Source organism: Lolium perenne, chromosome 3 (assembly GCF_019359855.2).
Source record: "Lolium perenne isolate Kyuss_39 chromosome 3, Kyuss_2.0, whole genome shotgun sequence".
NCBI classification, from domain to species: domain Eukaryota; kingdom Viridiplantae; phylum Streptophyta; class Magnoliopsida; order Poales; family Poaceae; genus Lolium; species Lolium perenne.
This window is the reverse complement of record NC_067246.2, coordinates 2,805,529-2,829,535: the sequence shown is the minus strand read 5'-3', so window position 1 is coordinate 2,829,535 and position 24,007 is coordinate 2,805,529. Positions and strand designations below refer to the sequence as shown.

General features: G+C 46.9%; 1 protein-coding gene and 1 pseudogene across 1 annotated transcript; one reads left to right on the top strand and one right to left on the bottom strand.

The window, feature by feature from the left end:
* Window positions 1-1,574: 1,574 nt before the first annotated feature.
* Window positions 1,575-3,860, top strand: LOC127340625 (bisdemethoxycurcumin synthase). The gene is made up of 3 exons (XM_051366376.2): window positions 1,575-1,670; window positions 2,171-2,388; window positions 2,512-3,860. The coding sequence occupies exons 2-3, from the start codon at window positions 2,202-2,204 to the stop codon at window positions 3,507-3,509; spliced, it is 1,185 nt and encodes a 394-aa protein (XP_051222336.1). The 5' UTR covers window positions 1,575-1,670; window positions 2,171-2,201; the 3' UTR covers window positions 3,510-3,860.
* A 2,913-nt stretch (window positions 3,861-6,773) lies between these two features.
* LOC139837455 (uncharacterized) lies at window positions 6,774-9,525 on the bottom strand (annotated as a pseudogene).
* Window positions 9,526-24,007: the final 14,482 nt, after the last annotated feature.

Sequence of the window (24,007 nt, the reverse complement as noted above, 5' to 3'; positions counted from 1 at the left end):
TAAAAAGTTAATGTTTATTTATTTATTCAAGATTATTATTACATCATTACTTTTGTTTATTAAAAGATTTATTTGAAATTCAAACAATAAAGAAATGTGACATCGACTAACATGTTAATATGATTGATATGATACTAGTATCACATACATGCGCGCGAAGCACTTGGATGCGGGACGGAATGGAACTCGGAAGTTAAGCGTGCTAGTGCTAGAGTAGTGGGAGGATGGGTGACCGAGCGGGATGTTTGACCACGAGTAAGTAATTTGACTAGAGATAATCGTAGTTAGACACTAAACTATGCAAGTAACTGAAATAATAGAAATTCTGAAAAAATAGGAAAAGAAGGAGTAAAAAATAATTAAAAACCCAAATGAATTAATTTTTTTTTAACGAAATAGCCTTTAGTCCCGGTTCGTGTTACAAACCGGGACTAAAGGTCCTTCGCCCCGGCGCACGCCAGCCGCCCACGTGGATGGACCTTTAGTCCCGGTTCGTAAGCAACCGGGACTAAAGGGGGGGGGGGGGGGGCTTTAGTCTCGACCCTTTAGTCCCGGTTGCACAACCGGGACTAAAGCCCGTTATGAACCGGGACTAAAGGCCATTTTTCTACTAGTGAGTCGAAGCTTCCCTTGGCGGTGTACGATAACCTTTGAGGGGCGGTCCAGTGAAGGTCCTATTCGGCGCTTGTCTTGCGCATCTCCTCTCCGAGGCTCGTCTTCAGAATCGAAGCTGCCGGTCTCTCCTCGAAGAGCCATCTGTTTGGCATATGCCGACTTGAGCTTCTTGTGTAGCTTTTGTGGGTAGCCAGGGTGGCGGTGTGTGTGGTTGTGGGTGTGCTTTGGCACTGTTGTTGTTGGTTTTCGCCCGGTTTTCTTCTAAAAATCGGGCACCTTCTGCTTAATGAATGGATGAGGCAAAGCTTTTGCCTCCGTTTAAAAAAAAATTTGTTGCTCATATTGCTTAGCATAGGTTGTTGGTGCACATTAGGCAAACCCTAGTTTGTAGGCTTTGTGCTTGACAAGTAAAACGATAGTTTTATTCCGCACTTGTTGAGCCCTCAAGTAGAAGTTTTTGAAACTGCCTATTCAACCTCACCTCTAGGCGACATCCTTGGTCTTTCAAACGAGAGTCTATTTTGAATACTACCTCTATCCATACTTATATCTAAATTTTGACAAATCTAAGACATCTATTTATGGACGGAGGGAGTAGTAAATTTTAGTGTAGTGTTCCACATGGCAGCACTTAGGAAGTCTCACCATGCTTGTAGGTTTGTCCTGGCTCCTTGGCACTACATGCTCCCATTTCCAAGCATCTGCAGAATTATTAGCGTGTCATTTTAACTAAACTAGTACACGTGAGTAACGTTGATAGTGTGCGCACCAGGGAGAGAGAGAGGGACGGCACATCTCGCCAGAGCTAGCAGGAAAAAGGCAAATAAAAGGGCGAGGAACTATTGCGCTTCCCGAGTCTTCCAGGGTGTTGTTGTTTGCGTATGTTGCACGAGTCGAGTATAAGATGCATGCGACCGTCGGCATCACATCTGCCCTGCTCCCGTCCTTATAAATACAAATCCCTCACATCTCGCAAAGCAAACAATCTTAGAGCAGCTACCCTAGCTTGTCCATCTCTCTTGGATTGCACTGGGTACTCCCTTCTTATTGGCTAGGTATGTTCCCATTCGTACGTTTTCCCCTTTCGTTCTTACCTAGCTAGTATCTTTACGCTGTATCTATATTAAATAACTATGCATATATGTTGATCTAGCCTCTGCCCTTATAATGCATATATACTTTGACAATTAAATGCCTTAATATAGTTCATACTCTCTACTACAACTTTCGGTCCATACGAATTTCGAACTATTTTCTACTGGCCAACCGAATTATCACCAACTATATATGCATGAATTGAGCTAATGAAGCTGAACAGGAAAACACTTTACAAAACCAGGGTATGTGTGATTGTACAGGTTTACTGAACGGAATTATCCTTTGTCCATAAAATTTTACATATGGACATAGAACACGGAAACATGTGAGTGTTAACGTCTGCAAGCGCGCGTTTGTGTTGTCACTAGTGGTGCGAGAATGAGTCGTGTGATACTGTTTTGATACTTTAAAATTATCTCTAATAGAGTACCATTTTCCTCCGTATGCATACGTACAGGCTAGATAGTCGGTCACTCAGCTCCGAGACCATGGCAACAAGCAGTACCCTGGCCGAGATCAGGCGTTCACAGCGTGCGGACGGGCCTGCGGCCGTGCTGGGCATCGGCACAGCGAACCCGCCCAACTGCGTATCCCAGGAGGAGTACCCGGACTACTACTTCCGCGTCACCAATAGCGAACACCTCACGTACCTCAAACAAAAATTCAAGACAATGTGTAAGCACAATGCATGGAAATATGTTTGTGGAGATATCAAAACGCAAATCATGTCCAGCACTACAGCACAGTACGTATATTTAATCTGATTGAATCAAGTGTCTTTCCTAATTAATCATCCAGGTCAGAGCACAGACACGGAGAAGCGTTTCTTTCACCACACGGAGGATCTGCTCGACGCCCACCCTCATTTCCTGGATCGCGGGCAGCCGTCCCTCGATGACCGGCTAATGATCACAGCCGCCGCTGCTCCAGAGCTCGCCGCATCAGCCGCGGCGAAGGCCATAGCCAAGTGGGGCCGTCCAGCCACCGACATCACCCACCTCATCCTCAGCACCAACTCATGCGGGCACGCCCCGGGCGCCGACCTCCGCCTAGCCTCTCTCCTCGGCCTCCGCCCGTCCGTCGTTCGCACGATGCTCCAGCTCAATGGCTGCGCCGCCGGTTCCGCTTCGCTGCGCCTCGCCAAGGACATAGCCGAGAACAACCGCGGCGCGCGTGTCCTGGTGGCCTGCGTCGAGCTGACCATCGTCGCCTTCCGTGGGCCAGAGGAGGCATACCCCCACACCCTCGTCAGCCAGGCTACGTTCGGCGATGGCGCGGGCGCGGTCATCGTCGGTGCTGACGCCGTGCACCATTTCGAGCGCCCTCTCTTCGAGATGGTATCCGTCTCGCAGACGGTGATACCGGGGACCGATCACGTGCTCACAATGAAGCTCACGGAAGCCGGTCTTGACGGCCACCTTTTGAGGCGGGAGCTCATACCGATAGCGGCAGAGAACATTGAACGGTGCCTGTCGAATGCGTTTGGGCAGCTTGGAGTTGGCGTGGAGTGGAATGACCTCTTCTGGGCGGTGCACCCTGGCCTCCGTGCAATCTTGGACCACATTGACGGGGCTCTCCGGTTGGAGCCAGGGAAGTTGGCGGCCAGCCGGACTGTGCTAAGAGAGTACGGGAATATGCTTGGTGCGACGGTGATCTTCGTGCTCGATGAGCAGCGGCGGCGAATGGAGGAGGATGGAGAGGGGGCTGATTGGGGTGTGATGGTGGGATTTGGACCGGGGTTCACTATTGAGACCATGGTGCTGCATGCCACCACCAGCCTCAGGAAAAAATATTAACACTTTTTTAAGCTACGTACAAAGCTACTTCTTTCATATGTAATGTGAAAATAAAGTAATAAAGGGTCAACCCGGAGGTGGTTTGAATACAATGGTATATATCATGGTCAAACTCTTTCACACTGGTATAGTATATACAGGTGAGACTAATCTGTCGAATCTGGATACATATATACATCGAGAATCCCCAATTAATGTTGAATGCGCAATATCCTATGATTTTATTAGTGCACAAAGGTTAAGGGGTAGAAAATATCATAGTCAGACTCGTACTAGAAAAGTAAAATAGTTTACAAACGGTTGTAATTGCCTTATGGGAGTAGATACATGTAACGCCCCAATTTTCATTAACCTTGTTTTTGTGAATTCTTCTGATTAAATTTGGTGGCAACCTTTTTATTTGGATTTCTTTGGAATTAATTGGATCTTATTTAGATCTTTTGGTGGATGATGTTGGAATGATGGTATCATTTATCCCTCAACCCAACAAATATTCCCCAAATATATATTTTCCACTATTCATCTCATTCCTTAGGGTTTTATCTCTAAAACCCTAATTCCAAATATTAAATCCATAAACCCTAATCTTGCCTTTCCAAAGCAACCCTTATTTTATTTTTCTTGTAAAATTCCCCAAAAATTCACAGTGACTACTCTACATATATATAGACCACTTAAGCAAAACTATTGCCATGTTCAGTGCAATACTTCAAGAATAAAAATAATTCCATTTCTGGCCATCAATAGCCCATAAATCCACTCCTGTATTTCCACTCATCTATAAATCATGAAACATTGGATTTTTTAAAAATATTTTTTTTACCAAATTTCAGAATATTATTCCAAAAAAATAATTTTCAGAAATATTACTCCGTCGTTCAGCGCTTGAACGATATCATCTTATCGTTCTGGGTTCGAATGATAAGTTCTGACACCGAGGAAACACAGGTTGCTAGGGACTGATCGTTTGGCCCAGAACGAAATGTCCTTATCGTCCTGTGCTTGGACGATAAGGGGCTTCTCGCGTAACCAGGCCGACAACAGTGCATGTCGTCCAGGCCTAGGATGATTTGGGCCCGTCGTTCTGGCCGTGGACGATACGCCCTTTTTTTTCTCCTGCCTTTATCTCCCGCGTTTCTTCGTTCCTGCCCTTTTTCTTCCCTCTATTTCTTCGTTCCTGCCATTTTCCTTCCCGCCATCTCTCTCCCGCCCTATTTCTTCCCGCCATTTTCCTTGTAAGTTGCATATATCCCCGACGTCACCAATCTTAAGGTTCTCGCCTGAGAAATATGCATGTCACATTAAGCTAATTGGTAATGGAATCAAGGCCCATCATTGCTTCCTTGTATGTAGTCGGTTCATCATTGTCCAACAATTAGACTTCGTCCTCAAATCTTGCTATTTGATTTTGAATTCTTCCTGATATACGTGGTTCAATACAAACTTCCATTTCCGGGGCCACACCACTTGTGGCACGAGAGCCGTGGAAGTCGTAGCCGTCTCCGGAATAACTTCCGGTGCTACACTACTTTGATCTTGCTCGGGTTCAGCAACCTCGTCGAGTTGTACTATCCTCCCACTCAAACCTTTTGTGAGAAACTCCTTTACAAGAAATACGCCATTCTTGGCGACAAACACTGCACTTTGCCTTCAGTTCTGTGATACAAGGAATACCTAGCGGTTTATCTAGGATAACCTACAAATACACACTTTTCCGACTTGGGTTCGAGCTTGTTTGGTTATAACCTCTTTACATAAGCATCGCATCCCCAAATTTTAAGAAATGACAAGTTGGGTTTCTTCCCAAACCATATTTCACATGGTGTTATTTCAACAGATTTAGATGGCGCTCTGACGAGGGAATATGTAACCGGATAGGCCCAAGGGAGCGAGTCGCTGACTAAGACCAGGATGGCCCAGTCCAGTCGCCTCCCTTGGCTATGCACCCTTGGCTATAAATTTTGTGCTTGCGTGTGTTCATCTATTTTTGATGTGACGATCTGTGGGCGAATTCCAACATCCCCTTCTAGTCCGTCCGTCCAGGTACGCGTCGTCCTCCTCCCCTTCGCGCCCTCCTCCTAGCTCTGCTCGCCCCTCCCGTCAGGATAGCACTATTAGGAAAACAGCTATCCGTGGGTTTGATATCAGTGACGCACCACAAACCTATGCGCCACTGATATCAACTTATCAGTGACACACCATTTAAAGGGGTGCGCCACTGGTATTCCTAGGCCGGGCTGGGTGGGGTTGCCACAGCGCAACTGATATGTGTGGGCCCTCTGCTATCGAAAGGGGCCTCGTTATCATTGGCGCACCATATACTGATGCGCCACTGATATCTCACATATCAGTGGCGCACCAAATAATGGTGCGCCACTGAGAACCTGTGGGCCAAAATCCTCACCCCCCCCCTCTCTTGGATCGCCTTTTCAATTTTGAAAGAAATAAAAGAAAATGATAGAAATTTCAAATTTTAAAATCCTTTGAGATGTCTGCATGTAATGTAATCTAGCTGTTAGGAAAAATAACAAACATGAATTTCATTAAATTTTGCAAAATGGCGCCATGTTTCGGTAAAACGGCTCTGGATTTTGCATACAACGTCGGATGAACTTAGCAGAAAAAGTTACATCCGAATTGGATGGCCTTTGGCCGTTTACCGATTTTTAGAATCCTCAAAATCAAAAGGGAAAATAGAGTTTTTGGAGGTTTTAAATTCCGCTAAAAAAAATTCGAAAGAGGCAAAACTTAGCAGTGGCGCACCAAGATGTGGTGCACCACTGATATGGGAGACATCAGTGGCACACCAGTATTTGTTGCGCCACTGGTATCCTGGCACCACCCAAGTCCAAACCCTAGGAGGAAACCCACCTGGTGGTCTGGCATTGTTCCTTTTACCCCCCCCCCCCCCCCCACCCGCCCCCCGTTTCCTTTCAAAAGCGATCAAGCCCTTCTCTCCACCCCGTCGCCTTCTTCCCGAGCAGAGCAAGCTCGCGATGCGCGCGAGCACTCCTACCTTCCTCTATCGATCCCCTTCGTCTCCTCCCCGCGAGCATCCGACCTAGCCACGGGAGGCTCCCCTTGGCTTTCCTCTTCTGGATTGCGAGCACGCGTTGCTTCGGCTCTCCCTGCCGGCGCCACCAAGGACCCCGACGCCGCCTCTCTCATCACGCCCTGCTCCACGACGGCGACCGCCTCTGCTCTAGCCGTCCGCCACCGGCTGATAGGGGTGCCACCTCCACGAGCTTGTCCATGCCTCTCTGCTCACCACTCTCTCTCCTCCATGTCATCTTTCACTGTCACTTTGTTTAAATCAATGTCACTTTTATTCAAATCAATGTCTCCAAGCATGCTCATCTAGTGTTAATACATTACATACAGTAACATTATTATACCAAAAGAAATAGGACATTGATTGCCATGTTGAGATACACATGTCTGCCAAAAATTGGCTCATTTAATACATATAGTCACTTGTTTCCTAAAATGCCTTGGAGGCCATGAACCTTCTTCGCGTATGTCCCTTGCTTATGATCGCGTCGGCCCTAACCATGAAGCATCTTCATCATTTAACCGGATGCTTGGGTCAGTGTTCACTGTGAAGGGCGGAATTTCATCAAATTTATTATAATCTTCTGACATGTTTGTCTTGTCCTCCACTCCCACGATGTTTCTTTTCCCTGAAAGAACTATGTGGCGCTTTGGCTCATCGTATGATGTATTCGTTTGCTTATTTTTTCTTTTTTTTCGGTTTGGTAGACATGTCATTCACATAGAAAACCTGAGCCACATCATTGGCTAGGACGAATGGTTCGTCTCTGTACCCAAGACTGTTGAGATCCACTATTGTCATTCCGTACAGCTTGTCTTCCTGAACGCGGCCTCCTGTCAGCTTTACCCATTTGCACCGAAACAAAGGGACCTTAAAAGAAGGTCCATAGTCAAGTTCTCATATCTCCTCTATGTAACCATAATATGTGTCCTTTTGCCCATTATTGTTTGTTGTATCAATGCGGACACCAGTTTTTTGGTTGGTGCTCTTTTTTTTATCTTGGGCGATCGTGTAAAATGTATTCTCATTTATCTCGTACCCTTGGAAAGTCAATACAGTCGAAGATGGTGTCCTGACCAACAAGTACAACTGATCTCCAACAGTGGTGTTATTCATGAGATGTGTTTGCAACCAACCACCGAAAGTCGCCATGTGTGCACGTGTAATCCAGTCGTCAGATTGCCCCGGGTATTGGGAGCGTACAATATTCTTGTGTTCATTGATATACGGAGCCACCAAGGTGGAACTTTGTAGAACTGTGTAGTGGGCTTGAGTGAAAGAATGCCCGTCTGTACTTATTATTGCTTTCTTTCCTAGCGTGCCTTTTCCACTCAGTCTGCCTTCATGCCGCGGTTGAGGAACACCAATCGGCTTAAGGTCAGGAATAAAGTCAACACAGAACTCAATAACCTTCTCTGTTCGATAGCCCTTGGAGATGCTTCCTTCTGGCCTAGCACGGTTATGAACATATTTCTTTAAGACTCCCATGAACGTCTCAAAGGGGAACATATTGTGTAGAAATACAGGACCGGGAATGGCAATCTCTTCGACTAGGTGAACCAGGAGATGCGTCATAATATTGAAGAAGGATGGTGGGAACAGTAGCTCAAAACTAACAAGATATTGGACCACATCATTCTGCAACCTTGGTAGAATTTCTTGATCGATTACGTTTTGAGAAGTTGCATTGAGGAATGCACATAGCTTCACAATGGGTACTCGATAATTTTCCGGTAGAAGTTCCCTCAATGCAACCGGAAGCAATTGCGTCATTATCACGTGGCAGTCATGAGACTTTAGGTTCTGGAATTTTTTCTCTGCCATATTTATTATTCCCTTTATATTCGACGAGAAGCCAGACGGGACCTTGATACTGCTCATGCATTCAAAAAAGATTTCCTTCTCTGATTTGGTAAGAGCGTAGCTGGAGTAATGACGTCCTTTATCCGTCTCGTTCTTTGGATGCATGTTATCTCGTTCCTTCATACGTTGCTGGTCTTACCGTGCTTCCGGTGTATCTTTTGTCTTCCCATACACGCCTAGGAATCCTAGTAGATTCACGCAAAGATTCTTCGGCATGTGCATCACGTCGATTGAAGAGCGGACCTCTAGGACTTCCCAATAAGGTAGCTCCCAAAATATAGATTTCTTCTTCCACATGGGTGCGTGTCCGGCAGAGTCATTTGGAACAGATTGTCCGCCTGGACCCTTTCCAAAGATTACTTCTAGATCCTTGACTATACCAAAGATATTATCACCAGTACGGTGGACAGGCTTCTTCCGGTGATCTGCCTCACCTTTGAAATGCTTGCCTTTCTTTCTTACGGGATGATTCTACGGAAGAAATCGACGATGCCCCAGGTACATGATCTTCTTATACTTATCCAAATATATACCTTCTGTCTCATCTAAATAGTGCGTGCATGCATTGTATCCCTTGTTTGTCTGTCCTGAAAGGTTACTAAGAGCAGGCCAATCATTGATGGTTACGAACAGCAACGTTCGTAGGTCAAATTCCTCCTGTTTGTGCTCATCCCACACACGTACACCTTTTACGTCCCACAACTGTAGAAGTTCTTCAACTAATGGCTTTAGGTACACATCAATTTCGTTGTCGGGTTGCTTCGGGCCTTGGATGAGCACTGGCATCATAATGAACTTCCGCTTCATGCACAACCAAGGAGGAAGGTTATAGATACATAGAGTCACATGCCAATTGCTATGACTGCAGCTCTGCTCTCCAAAAGGATTCATGCCATCTGTACTTAGACCAAACCTTAAGTTACTTGTGTCATCTGCAAAGTCCGGGAACTCTCTCTTAATTTTTCTCCACTGCGACCCATCAGCGGGGTGTCTCAACATCATGTCTTTATTACGGTCTTCTTTATGCCATCGCAACAACCTGGCATGCTCTTTGTTTCTGAACAAACGTTTCAACCATGGTATTATAGGAGCATACCACATCACCTTGGCAGGAACCCTCTTCCTGGGGCGCTCGCCCTCAACATCACCGGGGTCATCTCGTCTGATCTTATACCACAATGCGGTGCATACCGGACATGCATTCAACTTCTCATACTCCTCACCGCGGTACAGGATGCAGTCATTAATGCATGCATGTATCTTCTGCATGTCTAATCCTAGAGGGCAGACAACCTTTTTTGCTTCGTACGTACTTTCGGGCAATTCGTTACCCTTCGGAAGTTGCTTCTTCAATATTTTCAGCAACTTTTCAAATCCATTGTCAGTGCAACAATTCCAGTGTGCTTCCCAGCTTTTTCAGGCCATCTTCGCAATTTGGGTATAACATTTTTTTGTGATCCTCTAACATCTGCTCGAACATCAACCTCTCATTTTCAGTTTCGCAGTCTCTCTTTGCATCAGCAATGGCCCGACCAAGATCATCAGCGGGCTCATCTGATACCTCTTGATCTTCAGCTTCCCCCGTTGCAGTATCACCGTATTCAGGGAACATAGGATAGTTGTCATCATCCTCTTCTTCTTCATTGTCTTCCATCATAACCCCTCTTTCTCCGTGCTTGGTCCAACAATTGTAGCTGGGCATGAAAGCGGACCGAATCAGGTGGGTGTGAAGGGTTCTCGAGGAAGAGTAATCCTTCTTATTCTGACAGACAACACATAGACAACACATAAAACCATTCCGATTGTTTTCCTCAGCCACACCGATAAAATTTTTCAGGCCCGTAATGAACTCGGCATGGCGTCGGTCACCGTACATCCATTGCCGGTTCATCTGCATTATATAATTAAGTTTATCAAAAACCATTACAGAACATCATGAATAGTGAAGCGATGTACATCGACACATGCATTTTATCAATAAAGGATAAAAGGATAAAGTTGTTAACCTCGATCGAGAAGGAAAAAAAAGGAGAAAGCTTAAGTGTGGATCAGGCACTTCATATCATATTTGTTTTGTGTGAACTCAAGTGGCATCATTCTCTTAAGCATTTCATCGAGCACCTCTTGTGCATAAGAAGGAAAAGCAAACCAACATACACCCTTCTGAATAAGAAGGGAAAAAAGAGGAGAAAGTTAAGCTTGGGCAGGACATGGGGACACTAGTAGAAAACAGGCCTTTCGTCCAAAGCCCATGGGAGCTTTAGTCCTAGTTTTAAAGCAAACTGGGACCAGTGGGAGGTATTGGTCCCGGTTCGTTTGGCGCGGCGCGACGCCACCCTCTGGTCCCGGTTCGTTTGGGGCCTTTGCAGCAAGGCGCTGCAGGCCGTGTTAGGCCCCGATACCCTCTAATCCCGGTTGGTATTTCCAACCGGGACCAAAGGCCTACCCTTTGGTCCCGGTTTGTCTTACCAACCGGGACCAAGTGCCGATTTGTCTATATATACCCTTGCCCTGCCCAAGTTTGAGCCACACTTAGCATTTTCCACTTCTTAGCACAAGAGAGGTGTATGTTGCTTTGCCCTCTTCATATGCATAAGAGGTGTTCGATGAAATGCCTAATAGCTTTTGCCACTTGATTTCACACAAAACATGCCACATTTAACTGTCTTTTTCCTTCTCCATCGAGGTTAACAACTTAATTTATCCTTTAACTGTCATTGATAAAATGCATGTGTATATATATACATCGTTTCACTAATCATGATGTTCTGTAATAGTTTTTTAATAAGCTTAATTATATCATGCAGATGAATCGGCAATGGATGTACGGTGACCGACGCCTTCACGAGTTCACTTCGGGCCTGCAAAATTTTATCAATGTGGCTGAGAAAAACAAACGGGGTGGTTTTATGTATTGTCCATGTGTTAACTGTCAGAATGTCATAAATTACTCTTCCTCGAGGACCATTCACACCCACCTGCTGCGGTCCGGTTTCATGCCCCACTACAATTGTTGGACCAAGCACGGAGGAAAAGGGGTTATCATGGAAGACAACGAAGAAGAAGAGGACGATGACAACTATCCCATGTTCGCTGAATACGGTGATACTGCAAAGGGGGATTGTTTTCCATCAGAAGACAACAATGAAGACAATGAAGCAGAAGATCAAGAGGCATCAGATGAGCCTGCTGATGATCTTGGTCGGGTCATTGCTGATGCAAGGAGAGAATGTGAAACTGAAAAGGAAAGGTTGAACTTCGACAAGATGTTAGAGGATCACAACAAATTGTTGTACCCAACTTGCGAAGATGGCCAGAAAAAGCTAGGTAGCACACTGGAATTGTTGCAATGGAAGGCAGAGAACGGTGTGACTGACTCGGGGTTTGAAAAGTTGCTGAAAATAATTAAGAAGCAGCTTCCAAGGGGTAACGAATTGCCCGCCAGTACGTACGAAGCGAAGAAGGTTGTCTGCCCTCTAGGATTAGATGTGCAGAAGATACATGCATGCATTAATGACTGCATCCTCTACCGTGGCGCGTACGAGAATTTGGATGCATGCCCGGTGTGCACTGCATTGCGGTATAAGATCAGACAAGATGACCCGGGTGATGTTGAGGGTGAGCGCCCCAGGAAGAGGGTTCCTGCCAAGGTTATGTGGTATGCTCCTATAATACCACGGCTGAAACGTTTGTTCAGAAATAAAGAGCACGTCAGGTTGTTGCGATGGCACAAAGAAGACCGTAAGAAAGACGAGATGATTAGACACCCCGCTGATGGGTCCCAGTGGAGAAAAATCGAGAGAAAGTTCCCGTACTTTGCAGAGGATGCAAGGAACTTAAGGTTTGGTCTAAGTACAGATGGCATGAATCCTTTTGGAGAGAGCGGAAGCTGCAGTCCTGCTTACAATTTGTGACTCTGTGTATCTATAACCTTCCTCCCTAGTTGTGCATGAAGCGAAAGTTCATTATGATGCCAGTGCTCATCCAAGGCCCGAAGAAACCCGGCAACGACATTGATGTGTATCTGAAGCCATTAGTTGAAGAACTTCTACAGCTGTGGGCCATAACAGGTGTACGTATGTGGGACGAGCACAAGCAGGAGGAATTTGACCTACGAGCGCTGCTTTTCGTAACCATCAATGATTGGCCTGCTCTTGGTAACATTTCAGGACAGTCAAACAAGGGATACAATGCATGCACGCACTGTTTAGATGAGACGCCAGGTGCATATTTGGATAAATCTAAGAAGGTCGTGTATCTGGGGCATCGTCGATTTCTTACGCGTACCCATCCCGTAAGAAAGAAAGGCAAGCATTACAACGGTGAGGCAGATCACCGGAAGAAGGCTGCCCACCGTCATGGTGCTGATATATTTGGTATGGTCAACGATCTAGAAATAATATTTGGAAAGGGTCCTGGCGGACAGTCTGTTCCGAATGACGCTGCCGGACACGCGGCCATGTGGAATAAAAAATCTATATTTTGGGAGCTACCCTATTGGAAAGTCCTAGAGGTCCGCTCTTCAATCGATGTGATGCACGTGACGAAGAATCTTTGCGTGAACCTGCTAGGCTTCCTGGGCGTGTACGGGAAGACAAAAGATACACCAGAAGCACGGGAGGACCAGCAACGTATGACAGACCCAAAAAAACTGCATGAGACAGATAAAGGACGTCATTACTCCAGCTACGCTCTTACAAAAGCAGAGAAGGAAATCTTTTTTGAATGCTTGAACAGTATCAAGGTCTACCTCATACTTGCTTCGAGAGGTCTCCGTACCGCTACGTCCCGTCTGGGGTTCGTGTTACGCAGGCGAGGTACCACACTGGTGGGTACGTTGACCCGGAGCAGGATAACAGCCGCCTGTTCATGACAGCTCAGTTCGTGCAGTGCCAGGACCGTTTTACTCAGGCTCTTCTCCAAGAGCTGGACTCCGTCACTGAGCAGCTCTGGTGCACACGACAGCACTTGGCAGCTTATACCACTCCTCAGCCGTCGCACCCCTCCTACCCGCAGAGTGTGCAGTTTCCTCCCAGTTGTGCTCCTTCAGATGTTGGAGGGTACATTCCTCGTCGTGGGCAGCTTCTCTCGGTCGACCCACACCACCGAGGGCCACTTCTGTACGGAGAGCAGGGTCCTGAGGCTCACTCTTTGTACACTCCGAGGCTCCGTCTTCCCGTGGATCAGCACAGTCGTGGTCGCCGCCGTACCAACAGGCATCGTGGTGACTACCAGCCCATGGGTTGAGTGGATGTGTTAGATTTGCTATCTTTGTATCCTTGTGTTGGTTGTAGTTGTTCTATCCTTGTATCCGGTTGGATGGATCTCAGGTGTACTTGAACCATGTATGGTGTACCTTGATGAATTCTTTGGATCGATGTGTTATCTGGTCTTGAATCCTTGTTGTTAAGCTATGTTGTCATATGTTGTTTCAACTGTCTTAATGTTTTCCCTCAACAGGATGGTTAGACCTCCACCACCCCCTGAGCTGGGACCAACCCTGTTGCATATGACTCAGCTGTTGGGTCAGATGCAACAAACCCAGCACAACTTCGATCAAGCTCGTCAAGGCTATGGCCAAGTGATGATCCGGGACTTCCTGTAGCTGAACCCGCGATCGTTCGACTCTACTCCTGAACCGCTGGATGCAGATGATTGGGTGCGCGATGTCAACCGCATGCTCAACACAGCGGGAGTCGCCCCAGAAGACAAGGTGCGGTTTGCGACTCACCTACTGACAGGAGGGTCCGCCGCATGGTGGGAGAACTTTCTCGAGATGCGTCCCGCCAATGCGCCTGATGTCACATGGGAAGAATTCAGGGAAGCTTTCAGGAGCCACCACATTCCTGAAGGGCTCATGGACAGGATGAAGGAGAAATTCCTTAGTCTTGTTCAAGGCAACAAAGATGTGATGGCCTATAGCATCGAGTTCTCCAAGCTAGCTCGCTATGGTGGTGAAGAAGTGTCTACTGATGCCAAGAAGCAGAAGAGGTTCCGTAATGGCCTCAAGCCGGCACTCAAGTACGCGCTCACTCATGTCACGCTGGACACCTTCGACAAGCTTGTCAACACTGCCATCAAGGAAGAGTCGGGTAGGCTTGCGTTCGAGGATTCGCGCAAGCATACTCGAGAGGTTGGTGCTCCTTCAGCATCAGCGCCGCCTCAGAAGCGCAGGCTGTGGGTTCCTTATCCCGCACTGCCAAGACAGGCTGCACAAGCTGGGTATGCTCCCCGCGCAGCAAACGCTGGGTATGCTCCCCGCCCTCCCACCCCACAGCTACAGCAGAGGACCTACCAACCTCCGCCAAGGCCTGCATATGGTGGACCAAGGCCGATGGGTCCACGTGCCGACCCCACGTGCTACAAGTGTGGCCAGGCAGGGCACATCTCCACCTTCTGCCCTCAGAAGCTACCTCCACCACCACCACGCTCCACTCCGACACAAGCGATGGTTCGTGCACCAGCTCCAGGCCGTGCCTTCAACAACAACAACAGGCAAGGTCCGAGGGCTGCTCGCGTCAACAACCTCAACATCGAGCAGGCTGAACAAGCTACCGACGTCGTGCTTGGTACTTTGCTTGTTAACTCTATTCCTGCCAAAAATCTTTGTTCGATACAGGAGCTTCTCTATCTTTTGTATCTGATAGTTTTGCTCAAAGTAACAACCTCCCTATGGAAAGCTTACCGTCTAATCTCTTGGTTCATTCTCCCGGAGGACAAATGTTATCTTCGAAAATAAGTCATGGCAATCAAATTCAGATTGGAAGCCATGTGTTCCTTGCATCCCTCATCGAGTTAAGATCTTCTGGCATTAATGTCATCCTTGGCATGGATTGGTTGAAGGCCAACAAAGTTGTCATTCATTGCGCTGAACATTCAGTTTCTCTTCCTACTTCGTCAGGAACCTTGACCTATACACCTTCTCAAACACCTTCCGTTCAGCTCTTTGCTTTGAATCCTAGTTCTCTTCCGGAGCTTGAGTCTATACCGGTGGTTTGCGACTTTCCTGATGTTTTTCCTGAAGAACTCCCTGGTATGCCACCTGACAGGGCTGTTGAGTTCGTCATTGAGCTAGAGCCTAGAACAGCTCCTATCTCAAAGCGGCCATACAAAATGGGTCCAAATGAGTTGGCTGAACTCAAGAAGCAGCTTGACGAGTTGCAAAAACTTGGTTTCATTCAGCCAAGCACTTCTCCTTGGGGATGTCCTACCATCTTTGTCAAGAAAAAGGATAAAACTGATCGATTGGTGGTTGACTACCGCCCTCTCAATGAGAAAACGATCAAGAATACATATCCTCTTCCTCGCATCAATGAGCTCTTTGATCAGCTTGCGGGTGCAACTGTGTTCTCTAAGATGGATTTGAGAAGCGGTTATCACCAAATCAAAATCCGCAAAGAAGATGTACCCAAGACAGCCTTCAAAACTCGTTATGGTCTCTATGAATACACCGTCATGTCCTTTGGCCTCACTAATGCTCCTGCCACTTTCTCTCGGTTGATGAACTACATTTTCATGGAGTACCTCGACAAGTTTGTGGTAGTCTATCTCGATGATATCCTTGTCTACTCCAAGTCCAATGAGGAGCATGAAGAGCATCTTCGCCTCATCCTCCTGAAGCTTCGTGAACATCGCCTTTATGCCAAGTTCTCCAAATGTGAATTCTGGCTTCCTCAAGTCGTCTATCTTGGGCATGTCATTTCTGGAAAAGGCATTGCTGTCAATCCTGAAACCGTCAAGGCGATCGTTGAATGGCTTCCTCCGAAGAATGTCAAGCAAGTGAGAAGTTTCCTCGGTTTGGCAAGTTACTGCCGCCGCTTTGTTGAGAATTTCTCCAAGATCGCCAAGCCTCTTACCGATCTCCTGAAGAAAGACAAGAAGTTCTTTTGGTCCCCTCAATGTCAAGAAAGCTTTGACCTTCTCAAGCAGAAGCTCACTTCCACACCTGTCCTTGTTCTACCAGATACTTCTAAACCTTTCCAGATATTCTGTGATGCCTCTCTTCATGGACTAGGTGCTGTCCTCATGCAAGAACGTCAAGTTGTGGCGTATGCTTCTCGTCAGTTGAAAAAGCATGAACTCAACTATCCCACACATGATCTCGAGCTTGCAGCTGTGTTACATGCTTTAATAACATGGCGCCAATACTTGTTGGGCAACAAATGTGAGATCTTCACCGACCACAAGAGTCTCAAATACATCTTCACCCAACCCAACTTGAACCTCCGTCAAACGAGATGGATGGAAACCATCAAGGACTTTGATCTGTCTATCAGCTACACTCCAGGCAAAGCTAATGTCATGGCTGACGCCCTTAGTCGCAAGTCCTATTGCAACAACCTCATGATTCAAGAAAGTCAACCTGCTCTTTATGAAGAATTCAGGAAATTGAATCTTGAGCTCGTTCCCCAAGGCTACCTTGCAAACTTGGTGATCACGCAGACTCTTGAAGATAAGATCCGAAAAGGACAGTTGCGAGATATTTGCAGCAAGAACATCAAAGAGAATATGCACAAGCCCAAGTACAAGTCCTTCTCTATCGACGATCAAAGAACTCTGTTCTTCCAAGGTCGTTTTGTTGTTCCGAACGATCCAGACCTGAGAAACCTCATTCTCAAAGAAGCTCACGACACTCCTCTTTCTATACATCCTGGAAGCACAAAGATGTATCTCGATATCAAGTCTACCTATTGGTGGACTAGGATGAAAAGGGATGTTGCTCGCTATGTCTCGGAATGTGATGTCTGTCGCCGTGTCAAAGCAGAACATCAGAGACCTGCCGGTGTCCTGCAACCCCTGAAGATTCCTGAGTGGAAATGGTATAAGATTGAGATGGACTTTGTAACTGGTTTTCCAAAGTCTAGAAAAGGCAATGATGCTATCTTCGTGGTGATCGACCGTCTTTCCAAGGTTGCTCACTTCCTTCCTGTCAAAGAGACAATATCTGCTAGTCAGTTGGCCGAGCTCTACACCGCAAAGATCGTCTCTCTTCATGGTGTTCCCTTGGAAATAAGCTCTGATCGCGGAAGTATCTTCACTTCCAGGTTTTGGGCTAGCTTTCAGAAAGCTATGGGAACTAATCTGCTCTTCAGTACAGCTTACCATCCGCAAACGAGTGGGCAAGTCGAAAGAGTCAATCAGATTCTCGAGGACATGCTCCGTGCCTGTGTTATCTCCTTCGGCATGAAATGGGAAGAATGCCTTCCATTCGCTGAGTTCTCTTACAACAACAGCTATCAAGCCAGTTTGGGCATGGCACCTTTCGAAGCTCTCTATGGTCGCAAATGCAAAACACCTCTAAACTGGTCTGAAACCGGTGAAAGGCAAATCTTTGGCCCCGATGTCATCAACGAGGCTGAAGAAAAGGTGCGAATCATTCGTGACAATCTGAAGATAGCACAATCTCGGCAGAAAAGCTATTATGACAGCAAGCACCGTGATATGATCTATCAACCTGGAGATCAAGCCTACCTTCGTGTTACTCCTATGAGGGGCACTCATCGCTTTGGTATCAAAGGCAAGCTGGCGCCAAGATACATTGGTCCCTTCAAAGTTCTAGCAAAGCGTGGTGAAGTCGCTTACCTCCTTGAACTTCCCGAGAAGCTCTCCAAAGTGCACGATGTCTTCCACGTGTCACAGCTCAAGAAGTGCTTCAAAGATCCGGGCCGTGCAGTTGATCACGAGTCCATCGACCTCCAAGAAGACCTCTCCTACAAAGAGTATCCCGTTCGGATTCTTGATGAAGCTGAACGTCGAACTCGCAACAACTATGTCAAGTTCCTCAAGGTGCAGTGGTCGCACCATTCCGATAAAGAAGCAACTTGGGAGCGGGAAGATCAACTCCGTTCCGAGTACCCGTCCTTTTTCTCTTCTTCCTGAGAATCTCGGGGCGCGATTCCTTCAAGGGGGGGCGTTTGTAACATCCCAAGAGTAATACATAGACCCCTTTGTATCTTTCTTGCATCTTGTTCATGTCATCATGTTGCATTCATGCATTACACCACCTTTGGCTTTTATAAAGTTGCATTTGGTTTTTGTTGTTGACCTCTTTTGTTTGCTTGTTGTTCTCCTTCTTCTTCTCTTTTGGTTCATCCCCTCCTCTTGTGATGTTCCAAGAAAGGCACAAGCCAACCACCTCCCTCCTTTAACCCTAATACACAAAGGTCATGCCAAATTTTCTAAAATTTGGTGACACCCTTAATCTCTCTTCTACCTCTCCTACTTGCTAAACCAATCTAATTGAGTTGGAGATACTCCATTCCAAATGGTTGGTCCCTTTTGTTATTCTCTACCAAACTATGTTGCACATAAAATATTGAACCACATCTTCCTTTCAAACCCTATGTGCAACCCTTCTTTATTTTTTTCTTCTTTCTTCAGCATATGTGTTATGGTGGAACCTTCTCATACTCTTTCCCCTCTTCCAATTCCCAAACAACACCTTCTGGTCTTTTCCAAAAACAGTTGGTGTTTTGAAAACAAAATAAAAACAGAAAAATAAAAAGAGGAAAAGAAGAGAGAAATAAAAAGGAAAAATAACAAACCCTAGCTAAACCCATCTAACCTATCCAGCCGGAGCCACAGCAGCCCATCTTTCTTCTCCTCTCTCTCTCCCACCGAAGCCACTCCTCTGCAGCCCACCTAGCCCAGCCCACTTACCTGAAGAGGTAAGCGAGGACCTCGTCGTCGCCAACTTTACACGTCGACGCTTCCACCATATCGGGTAATGGCTGCGCCCTGGCTCTCCACGTCGCCTCCTTCACCATCGCAGGGCCTCCCCTTTCCCTTTTAAAGCACAGCACCAGCCTCGCCAACCCTAGCTTGCCTTCCTCTCCGCGCCGCCGCCATCGCTTTCCTCCACTTCCTTCTGTGAGCTTACGAGAGGGTTTTACCCGTAGACGCCGTCGACCGCCGCCGTCGCCATGGACCGCCGGGCGCCTAGCTGAGTAGCAGAAAAGACCGCCGCGTCTTCGTCATCATCCTCGTCTACTTCACGGAAGCGGAGACGCCAAGTTCTGCTCATCTACGGCCGCGAACGTCGCTGTCTACCTCAGCCATCTCCTTCTTCTACGACGCCGGCGAAACCTCCTCTTCTTCCCCTCCTCTTCGGCGAGCCCAGGGTGAGCAACACCACCTCATACACCTCATCGGCATGCCAGTATCACAGATCGAGGTAGGAAACATTTTTCAAAAACAAAGAAAGTGTGCACTTTTATCTGCTCCACGGCACCTTTCCGACAAACGCCGCCGGTGACACACACCTCGCCAGAACGCGCCGTCAGCTCCAGTCGATGCACGGCACTGTGGGCTACACCTTTGCTGTTGACATCATCCCAAGGCGATGCTCGCACGCAACGCCCACGTCAACACAAGATCGTGCCGTGAGCAGATCTCGCCACCTTGTCACTGCCGCGGTACCCTTTTTCTCCGGCGAATCACAGGCGCCACCGTCCACCTCAGCTTGCAACGTTTGTACCTCTAGATGCACGGCACCTCAGGCTACATCTTGGTTGTTGAATCATCCAAATCGGCGCAGAAACGACGACGCCACACTCATCCAAAGTTTGGTCCAGAACAAGGGTTTCAGTTTCGCAGTTCATCGCTGATACGCGGGCTCGTCTTCCGACGATCGTCGCCGTCGACTCCGTGCCCCGTTTTCCTCCAAACATGTTGCATTCGAAACTTGGCATCTCCACCTTGCTCAACTACACCGGAGTTCCCCCTAGCACCTACTAGATTCGCCACGAGCACGTCTTTAAAATCCGTGCGTAACACTGTCAACAGTAACTGCTACTGTCACGTTTTTCAGTGTTCGCTGTCAGTTTTCAGATAACCGCGGCCAACACCTTACCTAGTCTGCAGCCTGTCTTCTGACAAAAACGAGTCAGCAGCCCAGTGGCTGTGCCCTAGCTCTTCCGCCGCACAGACCCAGGTTCGACTCCCCCGCGGCGCAAGGTAAGCCCACCTTTTTGGATTGCCACGCACGCAGTCCTACGTGGCAGTGGGACCCACTGGTCAGCCACAGGGGTACATCCCAGCACGGTATAAAATGTTTCCCGCCCAGTCTTTTCCAAATTTTGAATTCTGTTCTTTTTCTGAAATTGATTTCTGCCCATATTCCAAACTAATAATTTTTGCACTTTTCGAATTCCAATTTCAACAAACTTTATATGTTTGAGTATCAGCAAATTGTGTACTTTCCAAATATGAACTTTGTTTTGGGTTTTGGATAATTAAAATTTGGACATTTTTAAATCTGAAATTAATTTGGTTAATATGGCATAATTCATAACTCTTTTTCTATAATTCCAAATTCAACAAACTTTATATCTATTTTCATCAGAAAAATTAGGGGAAGTCAAATCTTGCATCATCATGCATCATTGGCATCATCTCTGAATTGTCCAAAATAAAACTTGCAACTTCAATTAAGGTATATGTGAGGGTGCTTATCATTTCATGTGACATTGGAGCACCCCACTTAATTTTGCCTTGCACAAATCATCTTGCCATGTCATCATGCATCATATTGCGCATTGCATTCACTTGTATTGATTTGTGCTATATCTTTCCTTGTATGTGTTATTTGGTTCTTCTCGAGTAGACGCCGACGCAGAGCAGTACGAGCAGGAGTACGAGCACCCCCAGGAGGATCGTGCCTGTGCTTCTACTGCTGATCTGACAGGCGAGCCCACCTCTTCACCTATTTTACAGTTTCATGCTCTTTTGATCTATTGCTATCCCTATGTTGCGATTCTGTTGTGTCACGTGTCCTATCCACCTGTTACCTATATATCCGAGTTACACCTCCTCGCCCAACCTATTGTTTGTTGTTTGCCAGCTTTGCGAGTCGTAGGCGAGTTTAGGGTTTTTGTTGATATCTCGAGAAAGTTCGGGATATCTTGTTGGGAAGTTGACACATGTATCACCTTTTGAAAATGATGATGATAACTTTTGCTACAACTAAAATTGATAAGGGATAATAATATTGCAGAGGCATCGGTGAGCCCCTTTGCGAAAGCATCGGATTTTTTTTGTCTCGCTTGTGTCCCCTAGGACCCGAGTTCTTGTTATCTGTTCTAAGACTGAGCGCGCTAACCACTCGTGGGAGATTTTATCGGGATCCCCCATCACCCATTACCTTTTCTCAAGTCTGTTGAAAAGGGGGCCACAACCTTGGTTTTATTTGCCTATGCCATGTATGCCATGCTTTACTTACTGTTGCCTTCGGGTGTTTACTTTCTGTTGCCTTCAGGTGTTTATATTCTGTATTGTACCCCGCGGGACGTTTAGCGAAAGCGTGTGGTTCGCACGCCTAGCCGCCGTCGCAAACCCTGAGTCCGCTTCGGAGTACGGCCGGACTTCGTTACGGGTAGCTTAGTCGGGTGGCCCCCCTAGGCATTCTTGCAGATCTGGGAACGGTCTTGTTGTGAGACTCCGCCGTAATTAAGCGGGTTCGAGCGTGCGTGTATGGTAACATTGGTGCACCCCTGCAGGGTTAAATCTTATCGATAAGCCGTGTCCGCGGTTATGGACAACTTGGAACTGTTTAACTCGATCATAGAACAACTTACACCTAATCTTGTCGCTAATAATTTTGCTAATAATCTGCATAGTAAGTTAGTACTACTACAATGGATATGGAATAAAATTGTCAACTGTGTGAGTGCCTTGTTAGTACCTCTTGGCTAAGGGGGATCGCATTGGCTGGGTATTGTTTGCAGAGTATAGAACTGTTAGCTTATGCGCTCTCTCATCTTCTCTGATAGACGAATGTTGTAGCGTGTCTCTATTGGTTAGTTGCTTTGCTGCCGCTAAACTCCACATATAGCCGGGCGAAGTTTATACCACCCCCAGCAAGCATAGCTGGTCTTGTCTCGCAAGTACGTGCCATTTGGTACTTACCCTCGTTTTTCTCTCTTTTTCCGGAACCCGCTTTTCGACAAACAGGTACGATAGATGATGAGCAGTACGCAGGAGGCTACTTTGTCGAGTTCACGGACGACGACTTCGTTGCGTAGCAGGATCGTTCCTAAGGCAGCAGCCGGTGGCTTGTTGGTTATGGACCCCGCTTGGTTATCTTCAGGACTCTTAGTCCAATTTGGATCTTGTCTGTACCCAAACTATTTGCTATCTTTATGTATGATGTACTGATGGGATATGTTTCCCTTTTGAGTGTCATTTGGATCTTGCTCAGTAGAGCGTTGCTATATATGAACTTTATTTCCATCTTTTGTGTCGTAGATGGTCATGTTGTGATATTGAATCTGTATTCTACCCTTGTATCCTGTGCACCGTGCGTGTATGTGTGAAGTGCACAGGAAGGTGAAGCACTCAGGCTTGGAAAGCCTAACGTGAGCCTTTGAGGTGGGTGATGTGTGCATGGGCGTGTCGAGCTGTTGCTTGGCCTACCCATAAGCTTGGGAATGCGAGGCGACCTCACGGTCCCTTGTAGTGACCTCATGCACATAAACCCCTCATACCTGCGCGCTCTGGGTTTTCCTACTCCTGGGGCTTACAGACTTGGTATCAGAACCGGTACCATGAGGATTCCAGCGATCCCGCCGAAATCCGCACGATATCGATTCAGAGACGCCCTCCGACACGACGTGCGCGACGAATCACACACGTGATGCCAGAGGAATTAACACGAGCGGTAACATTACAACAGGATTACAATAGAGCCCACAAGAAACATATATTACAACAACGACTCCAACGAGTCAAGATACAAATATACAATACAAAGAACCAAATCATACAGAAGAGCGAATACATCCGAGTACGGACAAGATACAAATTGGACTAAGAGTCCTGAAGGTAACCAGTGGCGTCCATAACCCTGCCCAGGCCAAGCCGGAAGGGTAACCTTGCTAACGTCGTCTTCGTCGAACAAAACTTCATACCTGCCCGGTTATGTCCCAAAGAAGCAGCAATAAGTACGGGTTCGTACTTAACAAGACTTCAAGACGTATAAGCATTCGTCAACCAGTCGTCCTTTGTACTTGAGGCACGCAGGGGACTTAGAGGACGCAAGAGGAACGTCATAGGCAATATGGTGGGGTTAAGCGGCAGCGCGCAAGCACTAAAAACCTATAGAGACACTCTACAACATTCGTCTAATCAGAGAAGATGAGAGAGCGCATAAACTAACAGTTCTATACTCTGCAAACATAACACAGCCGATGTGTTCCCCCCTCGCAAGGAAGTACTTACAAAGGCACTCACACGATGGACAAGTTTTATTAGGTAGCCGTTGTAGTAATGCTATATTACTACACAAGTTATTAGCAAATTATTAACATAAGCACAAAGGTGTAAGTTGTTCTATGATCGAGCTATACAATTCCAAGTCGTCCATAACCGCGGACACGGCTTATCGATAAGATGTACACCCTGCAGGGGTTGCCCAAATGTAACCATACGCATGCTCGACCCGCTTCTTACAGGCGATGTCTCACAACAAGACCGTTCCCAGTTCAACAAGAAAGTCTAGGGGGGCCACCCGACTAAGCTACCCGTATCGAAGTCCGGCCGTACTCCGAAGCGGACTCAGGGTTTGCGACGGCGGCTAGGCGTGCGA